The sequence below is a fragment of the Onychomys torridus genome, chromosome 20 (genome assembly GCF_903995425.1).
Source record: "Onychomys torridus chromosome 20, mOncTor1.1, whole genome shotgun sequence".
NCBI classification, from domain to species: domain Eukaryota; kingdom Metazoa; phylum Chordata; class Mammalia; order Rodentia; family Cricetidae; genus Onychomys; species Onychomys torridus.
Window position 1 is genome coordinate 20199414 of NC_050462.1, and position 16394 is coordinate 20215807.

Here is a 16394-nt window from a genome sequence, read left to right on the forward strand (position 1 = left end):
TATAGCAGGTAAGATTAATTTCTTACCGTTTAGATTAAACCTGTGAGTTTCCCCCTTATCAGCATGAATTTACATACACAGTAGATCTGTTCCTTTGTAGTAATCCCTTAGAGGGATTTCAGATGCTAAATAAGTAATTGGAAGCTGACCTCGTGACCAAATTCCTGTTATAAGGTCAGCTAAAAGCCGTCACTTTACTATTTTAATGTGGGTCCTGTAACTGGTGGAAATTTCTCATTTCTTAGAAAGGAAATTCTAGGCTAGCAAATGTGCCAAGGTTTCTAAGTAACTTAAGTCGTTCTTCGTAAGGAGTCCTGTAGGAAAATGAGAGTCAGTTCCGATTTGGGAGCAAGAGACCCAGATGACTCTTTTACCTCTCGTCCCAGCACTTTATCTGTTTTCGATTATAGTCTTCAGCACGGTATTATCTCTTATGGTGTCTGTCAGTACACACGCACACCTAAACACACACACACACACACACACAGAGCATATAAACATTATTGGTATATAGTTTTTAACTACTTGCTGCTTCTCAAGGGAAGGTGAAGCAGGATCAGGGAAAGTATCAGCTATCAGTGCCATTTGCTTTGTCCTTAAGGGGTTATCTCCAGCCGGGTGACACCAGTGGCAACCGTCATTCTTCCGGGTCATTTCAAACTTTCCATGTAGAAAGTAAAAAAAAAAAAAAAAAAAATCCCATTCCCTTGTATGTACTGAGGTTGTGAATGAGCAAAGAACCGTCATCATTTTAAGGCTGCTTAAAGTGCTGTATCTGCAGCATGCATTTAATGCTTTACTCTCTGCAAGAGACTAACCCCAGCTGAATGCATGCAGGATCTGATCCACCTTGCCAGGCTCTTTAAAGTTGGGGGGGGGGGGAGGAAAGCTAAAGAGTGAGAAAGCTAGATAATAGTGGACAATTGATTAGAGAAGAGAGATTTGCTTGATGGTAGAAACCCTTCCTGCCCAAGGAATATGCCAGTCCCGTATTCCAAATATGCATGAACCTTAAGCACTTGAAGTCTCCTGCCTGTTGTTTCTTTCTTTTTTAAAATGCCTTCATCTGTTAGAGGTTACAAGGATTTATACTACTTGCAAAAAGAAAATTCAACAGAAAAGGCTGCTCTTTGAAAACTGTAAAGGATTGTCCACATCAGTCCGGAAACCTTTGGGAACAACCCCAGCCTAATGGGCAGACCTCCAGAAGGCAGCAGCTGTATTTACCACCGTGTTCTTTGAATTACAGGAAAAGCTGCAAAGACCCCTGAAGACCCGGGCCTCCAATGGACAGCCATGGCATTGCCGGCTCTCATTTCTCTTGTAATTGGCTTTGCTTTTGGAACCTTATACTGGAAGGTGAGCTATGCTCTTCTTCCTACCCCATCATCAACTTTACATATTTGTTCATACTATAGAAACATATATACACGTGATTAATATACTCCTCTTTTCCAAGAAATGCTTCTATGGTTGCTGGGTGGGGGTGGGGCAATCATTTTTTACTATGACGTAGAGCCTCAATGAAATTCAAGCTTTAGAAAACCTTCCATCGTTCTTCATCATGCATCGGAGCGGTCCTGGAACAGAGAATGCACACTTAAGGGGTGGGACCCAGTTTAATGGTCGGAATTAAATAGAAAAAGGAAGAAAATATATTGAGAATCATAGGCTTGTGCTTAAAAGCCAAGCAGAAGTGTCTTTATGTGGCTGCTACTTCGAACGCTACCTCTTTTGTTCTCTTAGTGAAGCTTGTCTAAAATTTTGAACGCGCTAAATCATTGTGACTTGGCTTTAAGAAGTATCTTCTTAATTTTATTACTATTTATAGAACAGCCTAAAAATGTTGAGTTGCTAATACCTGCATTGCTTTCGTTGCACACAAAGATTTTTGCATGCTTAAGAAAAAGGACAGGGGTCGGGGAGGAAGGTGGAGAGATGGCTCAGTGGTCAAGTGCACTGGCTTCCCTTCCAAAGGACCTGGGTTCAATTCCCAGCACCCACATGGCAGCTCACACCTGTCTGTAACTCAGTTCCAGGGAATCTGAAATCCTTTGCCCCAATGCACATAAAATAAAATCAAATAAATTATTTTAAAAAAGAAAGAAAGAAAAAGTACCCGAGACGGCAGTTAATTGCCTTCAACGATACAAGTGAAGACCACTGCTATTTCTCTATAGTACGTGCCATTGGTTTGTTTGTTTTCGTTTTCCCCAGAAGAAACAGTCGAGTCTTACAAGGGCAGTTGAAAATATACAGATTAATGAAGAAGATAACGAGATAAGGTATTTTGCTCTCTTAACCTTGTGCTCAAATGAGCTTGGTGTCACCATTTCTCCTGCTGTGCATGTGCATGAGCGTGAGCATCATTAGGGTGTTGTTCCTTGTTGGGCTGCACCTGCCATTCAGTGTATTCCTGATCTTTTGCTGTTTCTGATCTCCCTCAATCCTAGCCTTTCCCTGTGGAATAACTGTCTTTGAAGGTACATTTGCCTGTGTTCTCTTTTCCACAGACTGCTATGTCTTTTGGAGATAACCCTTTTCACCTGTGTCTGGTGTCTGTCTTATATTTGTTCCTTAGTTGCTATCTCAGAATCTTCTTTCATCAGCTCTTGTGAATACTTTCTTTGTCGTGTTCCTTCGTAAATCTCTGTGATGCTACTTCCTGTTCAAAACACTTTCGATGACTTTCTCTTGCAGCCTTAATACAACTTTTTCCTTCAGTCTGGTTTCTGCAGCCCTTAACTTTTCCCAATTTATTTAGTATTTCATCTAAAGCTAAACAACACCATTATTTTAAATGTTTTCCAACCTACTGTAACTGATGCAGATGACTCTTCCACCTCTAACCCCAGCACTTTATCTGTCTTCAATTATAATCTTCAGCATGGTATTATCTCTTATTGTGTCTGTCAGTACATACGCACGCATATGAATAACACACACAGCATATAAACATTATATATATGTGTGTATATATATATGTATGTGTGTGTGTGTGTGTGTGTGTGTGTGTGTGTGTGTGTGTATGTATGCATATCACTTATTTCAGCTGATGATGTTGAGACAATGTCCCGATAGGACAGACATGAAGATAAGCTTCTTATGTATTTGAATTATCCCCTCCCTGCCCAGCCATTTTGTGCTACTGTATTTACTGCATTTCTAGATCAGCATCTTACAGTGCCCAGCTGGTGATCTCCCCAGAAGCAAATGAGGATTTTTCTTGTTGTTTTTCAGTATGTTGCAACAGAAGGAGAGAGAATTTCAAGAAGTGTAATTGTGGATGTATCAACATTGTTACCTTCGCACAGTGGTAAGTGGCTGGAAATCAAGCCGCCAGAGCTGAAGAGAACCGTAGAAGATCTTAAAGGCCAACATTTAGAAACAAACTTTATTGTTATGTATTTGTCCTTGATGGCACTGATGTCTAAATGTAGGCTGAAGTTGTTACAAAGTTGAATTGAGAGTCTCTCACTGGCAAATTCTTAGGTTTTTGAAAGGTAGGTGGTAGTCTTGGTCCACATTCATGGGCTCATTTTAGATGGGAGAGACATAAAATATTAATCATTGATTGTTGACTTGGAGTAAAAGGAAAAGAGCAAATTAGGAATAAAATAAAAAAGAAACAATAAATACAACCAATTTTATTTATCAAATGCCAGTGACCCATTTGCAAATGTTTAATAAAGAGAAAACCCCAAACCATTCTCCTACCCCTTAAAGAAAAAAAAAAAATCAGTGTCTTCTAGTAAGAACAAAACTGTCAAAGCAAAACGTCGCTTGGTGCAGACCTGCTTGGTGTATTGAATCCACAAGCCAAGAACAGATACCTGATGTGATTGTGTGGTTTGGGGTGGGGGACACTGTACAAGAAAGGAGAGTATGGCAAGGCAAGAAGGGACAGATGGTCATTATCTCTCCTGCTATCTACTTTTCCTGCTCTCAGGCAGAGACGTGGTTGGTGGAACCCAGAAAGCCATCAACTTAATCCAATATCAGTTCAACCTTTGGCTCACTTTCACTTCCGGTACCTGGTCATTAACAATTGCTCTCGCCGGGCAGTGGCGGCACATACCTTTAATCCCAGCACTCGGGAGGCAGAGCCAGGCGGATCTCTGAGTTTGAGGCCAGCCTGGTCTCCAAAGTGAGTTCCAGGAAAGGTGCAAAGCTACACAGAGAAACCCTGTCTCGGAAAACAAAAACAAAAACAAAAAATTGCTCTCTGAGCCTTGTGTGCATTTCATTTCCCCTAGCTAGCAGGAATGTCGGCTTCTCTTCCCAGACCCTCAGTTCTTCCCACACACCTTCATGGCAGAGGACCTTTTACTTCTTACTTCAGATAGAGTGTCAGCCGAACTCTCTCGAACTCTCTCCTTTCCCTTCAGGTCACTGTCCTTACAGCTGTCCCAGATTCCAAAATTATCACCAGACTGAATCTTCCCTGGGGGGACCCTGGGTCATAGTCTCTGCGTCTTACTCTAATAACTCACTTTGATTAGTATAAAAGACCATTTTTAACAACCAGACTTACGGTGAGATAATAATTGCTCCATATACATTTGAATTTTGCCGACAGCCATCCCCCTGACTGCCACGCGCACAGCATGACTATAGCTCTAATCTGCTCCCAACCCAGTTTCCCGAGGCTCATTCCCCCCCTCTCTAATAATATGAGAAATGGTAAGGAAATGGAATCTCCCTTTCCCCCCAAAACAGAATTCTCTAAGCTGAAACCATTGTTCTTCCTAGAAATCCCTTCTCTCTTTCCTCTAGACCCAGCACAGACCTCACTGTGTCTTTCCCATAACTGCCGTTCACTTCCTTAATGCCAGTCATTCACACACCTCACCTTAAAGGGTTAATTGCATCCTAAAAGCTCAGGTGCTATATCCACTGTTGTTTGGTTTGGAGATTGCATTCCAGGGATCCTGTCTTGGTACCTAGTTCTTCAATCTTGTGGTTGGGATTGTGGTGTTTGCCCTCTGACATTTGGATTATGAGGGGGAAATCAAGCCACTCCTTAGGAGGTAAAGAATTGATGACATTGTAGAACAAACATAATCAAAGGAGTTATGCATACTTCCACTCATCCTGTAATGTGTAAGGACAGGAGCAGGGTCTGTCTGGTTCACACCATATCCCCAGAACTGAGCACATTGCAAGGACAATATGGATTCTTGATGAATGTTTGTTGAACGAATGAATTGGTGAGGCTTAAATTATTTTAACCAAGGGGAAAGGAAAACAGCGAATAGTTAATTCTCCAAAGGTAATACAATCTGTAGAGCAAATTAAGAGTAATATTTTAAAAGTAAGGAAATAATGTAGAAGGGATTAAATGATGAGCTAGAAACAAAACACGTTTCTTTTTTTTAAAAGTGTCAAAGTTGAGTTTATTTGGCATCAAACATGAAAAATTACAATATTACCCTAGAATTTGACTTTGTCACCTAGATAATATTGACTTCCCATACAACAGCTGGGGTTGAATGGAATGCAGCTTAAAAGAGAGAAATAAATAGAGATAACTTGCATTAAAAGCTTCATTTATGTTAGTATGTTATAGGGAAATTGTGTTCTTTTTCTTCTCACAATGTTATTCCAACAAACTGTAAAAGGTACATTGGTGCACACACAACAGCATAGTATAGTTGTTAGCTTGTGTTAATTACAGCCTACAAAAGGCAATAATACAGAGTCGTGTTTTGAAGTAAGTAAGTCTACAAAGTTCAGAAATAACTTCTGGAGTGTGCAAAGGATTCAGAAAGCTGAGACTTAGGAAACGTCATCAGATATTGGTGTGGTCCAAGGGACAGAGTTGAACTGGAGGGAGAGTTTATGCCCAGGAGAACTATCTTCCATTCAGACGGGAGAGAATGAGAACCAAGGTCAAGGCTGTGGCAATTAAAAAAAAAGAAAGAAAGAAAAAGGACCACTTTGGAGACAGCGCAGTGGAACAATCATCCAATCTTTACTGGTGGACTGGACAACTTGATGGGTGTCAGCAATGATTGGGAATTGAAGACAGAAAGGAGGGTAGCGCTATTAAAAGATATGGCACCCGGCGGTGGTGGTGAATGCCTTTAATCCCAGCACTCAGTGGGGGCAGAGCCAGGTGGATCTCTGTGAGTTCGAGGCCAGCCTGGACTACAGAGTGAGTTCCAGGAAAGGCGCAAAGCTACACAGGGAAACTCTTGTCTCGAAAAAACCAAGAAAAAAAAAAAGAAGAAAGAAATGGGATGTCTGAAGTCAAGAGAGAGCTCTTGATGAGTACTGATAGTTCTGAGAAGTTACCATGTATAGTGACCTCACGGTATGGAGGTCACTTGAGGCTGGAACTGTCGATGGGAATTTGAGAGTCATCTGTATAGATTCTTACTGGAGACCTTGGGAAAGCCACTGTTGGTTCCCAGAGAAGGCTCAGGCTGCTGGCTGGTAGTCGTAAATAGCATGTACTTGTAGCATGCATTTAGTTACTTTCAGTTATTTTACCATGGTAAGGGTAGAAAGTAAATTACTCTAATTTCAAAAGGTCTTGACATTACATATTTTCATGTATTTATCATAATTTCAATATATAAAATTTTAAGTCTCTGTGAAATATATATAACTCATATTTATACATACACTCACACACGGACATAGGAGTAGAAAGCTGTAAAGGAAGGTTAAAAACAGCAGGCACTAAAATTTTCCTGTCGATCTGAGCTGCACTAGGAGAAATGGACCTGAGACTTGATAGGAAAACAAGCTCACGCCATGCCTGGACATGTAGAGTGCAGGCTTAGAAATGGAAGGTCACCAGTCATTGAGGACCCTGATTGCTTTAGGAGATATTTTCTAAAAGTGTCTGGGTTTGGGGAGGTTTTGTTTTGTTTTTTTTTTCCCCCTGTGAGTTTTCTTTCATTTCTGTATTAGAAAGCAAAGGATTAGGAATGGTTAGGTTCGGCCTGAGTTCAGGCCTTGTCTCTGCAACTAGTTCTAGCATCCTGGGTGATTTAGACTCTTTTAACCTTTGTGTTTTCATATGCGAGCATAGAGCACATGCTGAGGTTTCAGCTAGTGTACCACACTTAACGGTGGTATTGTAATATAATGCCACCATTATAATATAGCCTCGATGTGTGGCATGTTAGCCTATCTAGATTTGTAGACCTTATACTGTTTCTACAACACAGTCACCCAACGACTTGTTTGTAAGGTTGCATCTCTATCATTAAGTGACACGTCATTGTAGAGTGATGGAATCACAGTACCCATTTCATGGATGTGTTGCAAGATCCAAGGTATCATTATCAAGAAATTGTAATTTTGTTCGATGGAAAAATTGACATCAGCATTCAATTTTCTCTTCTTTGCTTTAGTGACTCAAGGACAAAAATCCAAAATAGATTTCCAGTCCCGTTTCTCTATATTTAATTAACGCTAGCATTTTGAATTATGCATAGCTTCGTTGCTTCTTGTTATTCCGATTTGCTTGCCTTGCTTGTGCTCTATTTTTGAAAATCTATATATTCTCAAAGTTTTCCTTTAAGTTTTCATTTATCTGTATGGATTTAAATCTACTTTTGCAAATTACTGGAAAGCAGAAATATCTGAGCACTCAGTGGTTTAAAACCAGCCCTGAAAAAGGAAAACAAAGTATGCTTTTTGAGTCTCACCAAGTACAATAAACTATACTGAGGCCAAGTGAATTCCTCAGCCTGTGATGAGGCATTTCAGCAGTTCTTCCTTGGTTTAAAAATACTGAGTGAGAGCCTGTTGCTGTGATTTCCTAAGGTAGGAGGAGAGATGGCTCAGAACTAGCTAGACAGCCAGAACACTGGAGCTGCTCAGGCATGAGGCTGGTACGGTGGTTCTCCACCAGTGCAGCTCTGTCTCCTATGGCACTCCATCTGGCTCAACCTCTGTACTTTCCAGACCCTTCCTTGGGCTTCAAACTTTTTGCTCATCATCTGTCTACTATGCCGTATACTAGAGAACTTCAAAGCTACGTAGATTGCTCATTCTCCTGTCACAGACTAAGATAAGTGGTGGTTCGGGGGCATGAAAGCCACGGGATATCAATTTATTCATTCTTTTTCCTTGTGCATGTGTGTTCCTGTGCGCGTGTGCATGTTGAGACAAGAGAGTAACTCTGACTCTCATTCTCTGGGTGCCATCTGTCTTGTTTTCTGAGACAATATCTTTTATCAGCCTGGAGATTGCCAATTCATCTGGGCTGGCTGGCCAGTGGTGTCCAGGGACCTACCCATCCCCATCTCTATAATGCTAGGGTTACAAGTACATGCTACCACATCTAGATTTTTTTTTAATTTAAATATTATTTTTATTAGCTTACAAAGAAATGGGCCGTGTGTGTGTGTGTGTGTGTGTGTGTGTGTGTGTGTGTGTGATTACGCACGCATTGTACACTAATTTCTAAACAGTCTTTTTTTTTTTTTCAGAGACAGGGTTTCCATATAGCTTTGGAGGCTGTCCTGGATCTCACTCTGTAGCCCAGGCTGGCCTCAAACTCACAGAGATCCACCTGCCTCTGCCTCCCAAGTGCTGGGATTAAAGGTGTGTGCCACCACCGCCCGGCTTTAAACAGTCTTACTAAATAAGAAACACAGAGCCAAATACAGGGGTGCAAGCCATAGAGATCAGAGCAATAGCTGCCAACTAACCTTAGCTACCATGACGCCGACGCCGTTGCTTCCCAAGAAAGCCTCTTCCTATCTAACCTGCACCTTTAGCACCTTCCTGTTCTGCCTTCTCATTGACTCTAAGCCCAGCCATATCACTTCCTTGTCACTGCCTCTCTATACAGACCTCCAGGCCTCTATGGTTGGTACTGGGATTAAAGGCATGTGTCACCACGCTTGGCTGTGTCCTTGAACACACAGAGAATTTGCCTGCCATGTGATTGGATTAAGGGCGTGTGCTACCACTGCCTGAATTCTATTTATGACTGACTGTGAACTCTGATTTCCAGGCAAACTTTATTTATTAACATACAAATACAATGCCACATTTCAGCACAAATAAAATATCACCACATTATATATATGTGTGTGTATATATATACACATATATATGTATATATATATAATGTGTGTATATGTATGTGTGTGTATGTGTGTGATATATTCAAGATAACATTCAAGATCAAACAATTATCAATAATGGAATCTGACACAACTGGTCCATAAGGATCCCATGCCCTCTTCTGGTGTGGAAAGCACCCATATACATAAATACACACACACACACACACACACACACACACACACACACACACACACACAATTTCCAAAATAGGTTCTGGTGACCAACTCAGGCTCTCATACTTGACTGATGGACAGTTTATCAGCTGAGCTATCTCCCAGCCCACTTATCCATTTATTACTATTTTTTATTTTCAAATGATCATTCTGTTCTTAGGTTATAATGTTTTTGAACAAAGTATCCTTTTGGTTCTCTGCCTCCTCATTTCTCCTACCTTCCTGTAGTTTACAGCTGTTTTTCCACAGGGGGGAAAATGCAGTTGTTTTTACAATGCTACCTTGGATTTTTATACTCAGGAAATAAGCAGGATGTCCTCCTCACCCTGTAACAGCCAACTCCCCCACTCCGCCCCATCCTTCCTCATTACCTGTTTTTACCCTTCTTGGTTTCCTTTAAAGCTTCTTAGGTTTTATCCACATTTAAACACATTTGTGAGTGTGTGTGCGCACATGTATGTGTGTGTGTGTGTGTGTGTGTGTGTGTGCATGTGTATATTTTGCATGTAGAAGACCACACATTGTTTGATTCTTTTTTTTTTCTGAATTTGGCTCCCCTCACTTAATAGTGTACATTTGAGATCAAACCATTTTCCTACAAATTTTGTAATTCCCCCCTCTTTTTTTTAATGGCTGAATAAAATTCCATTGTATATAGGCACCACATTTCGTTATCCATCCACCTGTTAATGGACACCTAGGCTGGCTCCATTTTCTTGCTATCATGAATGGAGAAGCAGTGAAATTTATCCATTGTTACATCCAAGGAATATTTGCTGTGTGTATGTCATGTCGCATGCCAGGCCCTGTTCTGAGAGTCGCGCTGTAACAATGAAGATAATAGGCCATGTCATCTGACCTTATAGAGCTTATAGTCTAATGAGAGGAAATGGACAATGGATCGTAAATAATATCATTTGAGATAATATGTCTTCCCAAGGAGACAGTGGCTGATCATCATAGCTGATTAAAAAAAATATATCCTACCCAGATCTTCAAGTGTACCACACGTTATTAACTCTGTGCTTATTATGTGAATTTGGCTCTTGAGAAGAGAAAGAAGGCAGGAAGACACATCTTAACCCCTCTCCTCATTCTCCCTCTCCAGGCTGGTGACAGTTCATGTTTGCTTCATAAATGAAGCAGCTTTAAACAAAACGCCTATCTGTCTTGAGTGACAGCTCTCATCTGTATCTGTTCTTGCTCCCCATGACTTTGCATGGATGATTCCGAAGTTGGAGCCGAGTGTTTTGCGTTGAAACTGGCATTGAGTTGATCATCTATAAAGAAGAATTTACATGGAGCAGGACTCTGGAGGTTTTGCAAGTGATGATGGGGAAGGGAACATGTGTCTGATCCATTTGTGCCATTTGCAAGGCTTGAGAGATGTCTTAAGTGCTGACAAAACCCACACAGCTTTGTTCTTCAGTTACAATCTGCAGTCTGTAATTAATTCTGGTCTCTGCAAGTAGATCTCAGCCTGGATAGTGGGGGCGAGGGGCATATTTTTTTTTTTCTACAACGGGATGTAGAAAACAGTTTTTAAAACAATAACTCCTTAGCATCAGCCACTGTATGGAGGTGAAAGCCATGGGGAGTATTTTTTTTTTTTTTTTTTTTTTGAGCAGGTGTATCTGCTCTGTAGTTGTGATTAGCAAGAGGAGCCTAAGCTTCTTCGGCATTTCCTGACATAAACCATGTGCACCATATCCCACCAGGAAAATAGGCATGGTTGACTGGTTCTATCCAGGCAGCAGAGCCAGTGCTGAACTGAAATCTGATGCCATGGTATACGGAAGACTCTCCAGGACAGTCATCACAGCAGAAAACTGTAGACATGGACCAGCAGAAGAACATGCCAAGGAAGACATTTGGCCCCTGGTGAAGCCGGTCTTCTCACTTGACCACCTCTCTAGAGTGTGTAAATCATGTTTGCAAAAATATAATGTGACATGTTTATGTTTGGAAACTACTACAGAGATATGAAAACAGACTTGGGAGAAAATGCTGAATGTGTAATAAGTCCCATTGTTTAAAAAAATTAATCATGGGCGAAAATAAATGGTGGTATGTAGTACCTAAGGTTAGAAATGTACACTTTATGCTAGTGTGGGTGTTGCAAACTAAGAAACTGGGTTTGTCCAAGAATACGAGGACTCAGAAAACATTAGTTATTTACAGTGTAACCGTATCTCTTTAAAGTATCCATTTATTTAAAATCAGACTCTATATTCATTAAGGTTTATGAAGCAAAATAAAAAGGGAGCTTTATGTAGTTATGCATGTCAGTTTGCTATTTAAAATGTGTGACAGCATTTCTCATATTGGACAGAAATTGGCAGTAATTCCACAATGAACATTGTGCTTTTAAAACCAGAACTTGCAAGATATATTGTGGATTCCCCTGGTCCTTTTTTTTTTTTTTTTTTTAAATAGAACAATTGACTAAAATCAAGGAATGACTTTTTTTTTTTACTTTTATTTTGGTGAAGGTTCTTTTCGCCTACTGTAGACGTATACAAAGTTTAAAGCTTTTTATTCTAACTTAATCCTTGTAATAATTTTTTTTGCCCTGTACTAAAACCATTAAGACAACCATTTTCAATGTAATTATGCAAAAGTGCATGGAGACCTAACTGCTAGCTTCTATTCTGTCATGAAAGTGCATGAAAAAGCCTAGCTTACATTCAGAGCTAGTCCAAATACAACTCCAGTACATGGCTGCTGCTCCTCTTTATTCCCAAAGAGTTAGATGGTTTCTATAGTTCCTTATCTACAGCTCCGAGGTCCCTCCAATGCTGTCATTCCCACAAGATGAAGCCAAGTGCATGGAGACACTACACTTACTTGGTCAAGCCCTCACCTATCCCAGGCTGCAACTGATTAGTAATAAATGAGAAATCAAGTTAGTTCCTGAAAGGGCCCACTTTGTTGTTCAGCATTGATTTTTGCTTTGAGAAAAATAATAGATGTAGGTTAGTGCAATCATAGGTATAGGTGTATATAGATTGAGGCTGCTGTTATTTCTCAGTTTTGTGGCTTGATTTATTTACCTGGCAGTTTCATTTTGCTCAGGCTTAGGACAATGCTGTTCACTGAGCTTAAGAGTGTACAATAAATACACATCAGTTCTCACAGCTAGCAGTTGGATTTTAATGCTCAAATACATGGTCTTAATCAGTAGTGCAGAGTAAACAAATTTAACAGGTTATAAAATCCGATATGGTATAGGGTAGAAGATGTGTCCTGCCTATTCAATATGTTGGTTCATTGAGAGTTACATTGATTGCCAATTTTTTTTAACATACTAAGGTTCAATAAAATGCATGAACTATAGGAAAATGCTGAGCATTATTTTGAATACTAGCTGCTTGGACATTAACTATGCGTACCTGCTGTCAGATAAAAATACATATCTTTGCATATTCTATTCCATGTGTGTTCTGAATATTTTCTTAAATTATGAAAACCTCACAACTGAGAAGATAATGTGCAAAATGCCCTTTCAATTGGCCCATTTTTTTTTCCCGAGAGTTCTCTATTGGCCCATTTTTTTTCTGAGAGTTCTCTTTTGTAATGTTTAAAATTTGCCTTTTAATTAAAACAAGCTAAGAAATCTGCTGAGTGCAAATTGTATTGAAAGCTGTGGACCTCCTCAGTAGAATTCAAGCCTATAACAATACTATCTGTGTGATCAGTGGGTCATGCTAGAGCAATGCTGGTTTTTGTATTGTTATTTAACATACTTAACACACTGCCACATTGTAATGAATCAGAGAAGAATTAATTTTTCTATACAGTAATAAAACCTGCACTATAAAAAGTATTGAGAAAACGTGGAAATATGTAAAAGTATGTATCCACAATGAAGTCTGTGCTTTTAGATAAGAAATAAACACATTTCAGTGAACTTTCATGTGCTTAGAAAAAAACAGCATGGCATAGTTTGGTTCTTTAATTCAATCGAAGTTACAAATGAGCAGAAAAAGCCATGGGTGGAATGGAGATTGTTTCTACTGTGTTTCTACAGTAGGCTTTGATTTCGTGATTTAATTCTGATATGGAATCTTGGCTATCCTGTACACATTCTTGAAGAAATGTATTTTCTTGACAGGTAGATGTAGTCAGATGACTGTTGAGAAAGATCATGGGGGAGGGGGGGCTCTTCTTTGCCACCTACAGACAGAATAAGTCACCTTCCTGTCTGGATTTCAGTTTTGTATTTGTGTGTGGGTAAGCTCTGAAGTCACTCTTCAGGAGTGAGCCCTTATGCCACACGATTCACAAAGCAGAGAAAACAGAAAAAACAATCCTAGGTAAAATACCCACCTCTGGCTTCTCTATAAGTGTTTGGTGGGGAGAAGTCCTTTCTGTTTTAGTTTCTAATGTAAATAGGGTCCATTAGTAAAAGTGAAATTCAGTTTTAAGTAGGGTGAATTGGATAACCATTTACACGTGAGATGGCTTTTACTTTTGCTTAAGTAAATGTTTGGGATCACCTCTGCGGAAAGGAAACGTGTAGTCCATTTTCAATCAGGAAGAGAGGCAAGAGTGTGTGTAACATTTGGAGATATGTCTGAGGATGAATGTAAATGTTCTCATTTTATTGAAAGCTAAGGACAAAAAAATGTAGGGTGCTACTAAGGGTCTTGGATGCCAAGAGATGTTTTTGAGCCAATCTGTAAAATGATAATCCATAAATTACATTTAAAATTGGAAAAGTAGGACATGAATTTTAAAGTTTATCTTTGGAATGATACCGGGAAATTGGCTTTAAATATAACCATTCAGATCAAAATGTATTTATGGAATCTGATTACACAACTCATGTTACTGCCTTCCAGTAGCCAGTCTTAAAATGCCTTTGTCAGAATAAAATTAATAGCACCTCTTTTATAACAGGTGTGTGTTTTGGAGTGATCCATACTAAGGTGGCTATTTATGATCCTGAAACATTTACTAAGCATTGTAAATGCACAACTGCCATCTCCAAATATTTTCTTATAATACTGTTTTTGGAAAGAAATTTGTTTAAACTAAAAAAACATGGTATTTTCATTTACTCAATTTCTAGGGTATAAGACTTCACTAAATAAAATTTTCCAATCAAAATTCCTATAGTCTTATTTTCCAGTAGTCTAGGGATTGGTGTGTGATTATTGTGTCCACCTGCCACTGTTTTTTAAGTCACTAGACTTGAGAAGTATTCAGACATTTAGATGGCTTCACAGATATATTGCTAGTTCAGTCATGATTGGAGTTTGCATATTGTAATGTAAATGTATGTCAACACTATTCTAAATAGTTTATGACTGAAGTTTAATTAAATAAAAGTTGTAAAATGTGATGTGTATGTGTATATACTGTATGTGTACTTTTTAAAATAGGTATATGTCCTGACCCTTTTTATACAGGTTTGAATTTGAAATTACATTATATAAACATATACTTTATTGTTCTAAATAAAGAATTTTATGCACCATCATAAACCTGCCCTCTCATTTGGTATCTTTAGGTTATTACATTATTAATAACATGGATTTAAAGTGAGAAATCCTTTAATGAGCAAAGGAATTTATTACAGGGTAACTCACCACAGCACGGGCAATTTATTGTAGGGTCCAGGAAAGCTGAGCTTTGTCCGTCCTTTGCTGATCTTTTGCCTGGTCCAAACTCTGCCTGGTCAGTCCCAGCATCCAAACCATGAGGGAGCCAAGAGAGTAATGCATATGTGCATCCCAGGTCATACCCTAAGGGTTTGTACTTGAAGGTCATGGGCATGAGTAGCAGTCACCTGGTGCCTCTGGGGGTGTGTGTGCTTCAAGGTCATAGCTAGAACAGCTACCCACTACATCTCCCCCTTTTGTCTAAGAAAGTTCTAACCTAACACAAAACTATATGCAATAGGAATGATGATTAAGTGTTGTCCAGGAGAAATACAGGGTGACGCCATAAACATAAATAGAGCTACAACCAACAATAACAACATCAAACAAGAGGCATACTGAAAATCCAGAGATGTCCAGAATGTAGGTAAATGGCATGTTACAGAGATTGTTCCAAAAGCTGCCCTATTCTGAAGAATATGAATCTAGTACTTAATATGTTCTAGCTAAGATACAAGAAGATAGTAACTGTAAGTCTTAAACCCCATCAAAGACCTGAGAAGGAATATAATAATACCTGAGAAAATAGGAAATGCACCAAGCAACTTCTGGGAATCTTGTGAGAATAGACAGAGACAGCTGTCGTCCTGGACAGTCATCTAAATTTTCTCAGCACCATTTGGGCATCCAATTTGGCTACAGGCCTAGAGTATCTGACAGACTGTTATCAGAAGCAGGAATTTTGAAAGACCATCTTACCCTGTCTTGGTAGAGTTCAGTAGTGGTGCATGCCTTTAATCCCAGCACCCAGGAGGCAGAGGTAGGTGGATCTCTGAGTTCAAGGCCAGCCTGGGCTACAGAGTGAGTTCTAGGACAGCCAGGGAGGGCTACACAGAGAAATTTTGTCTTGAGAAAAATCAAAAGACTGCATAACACCCAGGCTGTGACATTGTGGTTACTTCTTACTGCTTTTAGAGCTACAGTGTAAAGAGTTCAGAAAGATGTGGGAAATGTGTAGTTTTTTGAGGAAATGTAAATGAGCTCAAAGAGTTGGATAGGTCAGGTATGGATAAAGAAGCTGTTCAAGGTAAATGTATTAAAAAGAAATCCCACTGATGGCGGGATGGGGGTGGGAAGCTCCAGGCTCCAAGTTGTGAACCTGTGAGTTCATTTGAATTGAAAGGAGAGAGTTTGAACTGAGAATGCTGCCCAAAGGGTTCTTCATTGTCAACTGAGCTGGATTTAGACTCAACTAGGATACGTAACTCTGGATGTGTCTACAGAGGTGTTTTCGGAAAGAAGTATAAGTCAAGAAGATCAACCTCAATGGTTGGTGGATAGCAAGCACTGTTTCATGGGCTTGAGGCTCAGGATTGAACAGAGAAAGCCAGCAGAGTGTTTGCATTCATCATTCCTTGCTTCCTGAATGAGGATGTAACACGACCAACTGCTTCATCCTTCTGCTGCCATGATTTCCCATCCATGATGAACTGCTTTGCCCTGAACTGTGGACCAAATA

At 39.7% G+C, this 16394-nt stretch overlaps 1 protein-coding gene across 3 annotated transcripts in view; it reads left to right on the forward strand.

Annotated features, from left to right (window-relative positions):
* Positions 1-11680, forward strand: part of Kitlg (KIT ligand) — an 82169-nt gene extending 70489 nt beyond the window's left edge. For all 3 annotated transcript variants that reach the window (XM_036170206.1, XM_036170205.1, XM_036170207.1), the window contains exons 7-10: positions 1250-1359; positions 2218-2285; positions 3241-3316; positions 10378-11680. In XM_036170206.1, coding sequence (XP_036026099.1) covers positions 1250-1359; positions 2218-2285; positions 3241-3280 — 218 coding nt within the window. In that variant the 3' untranslated portion in view covers positions 3281-3316; positions 10378-11680. The remainder of the gene's footprint in view (positions 1-1249; positions 1360-2217; positions 2286-3240; positions 3317-10377) is intronic.
* Positions 11681-16394: the final 4714 nt, after the last annotated feature.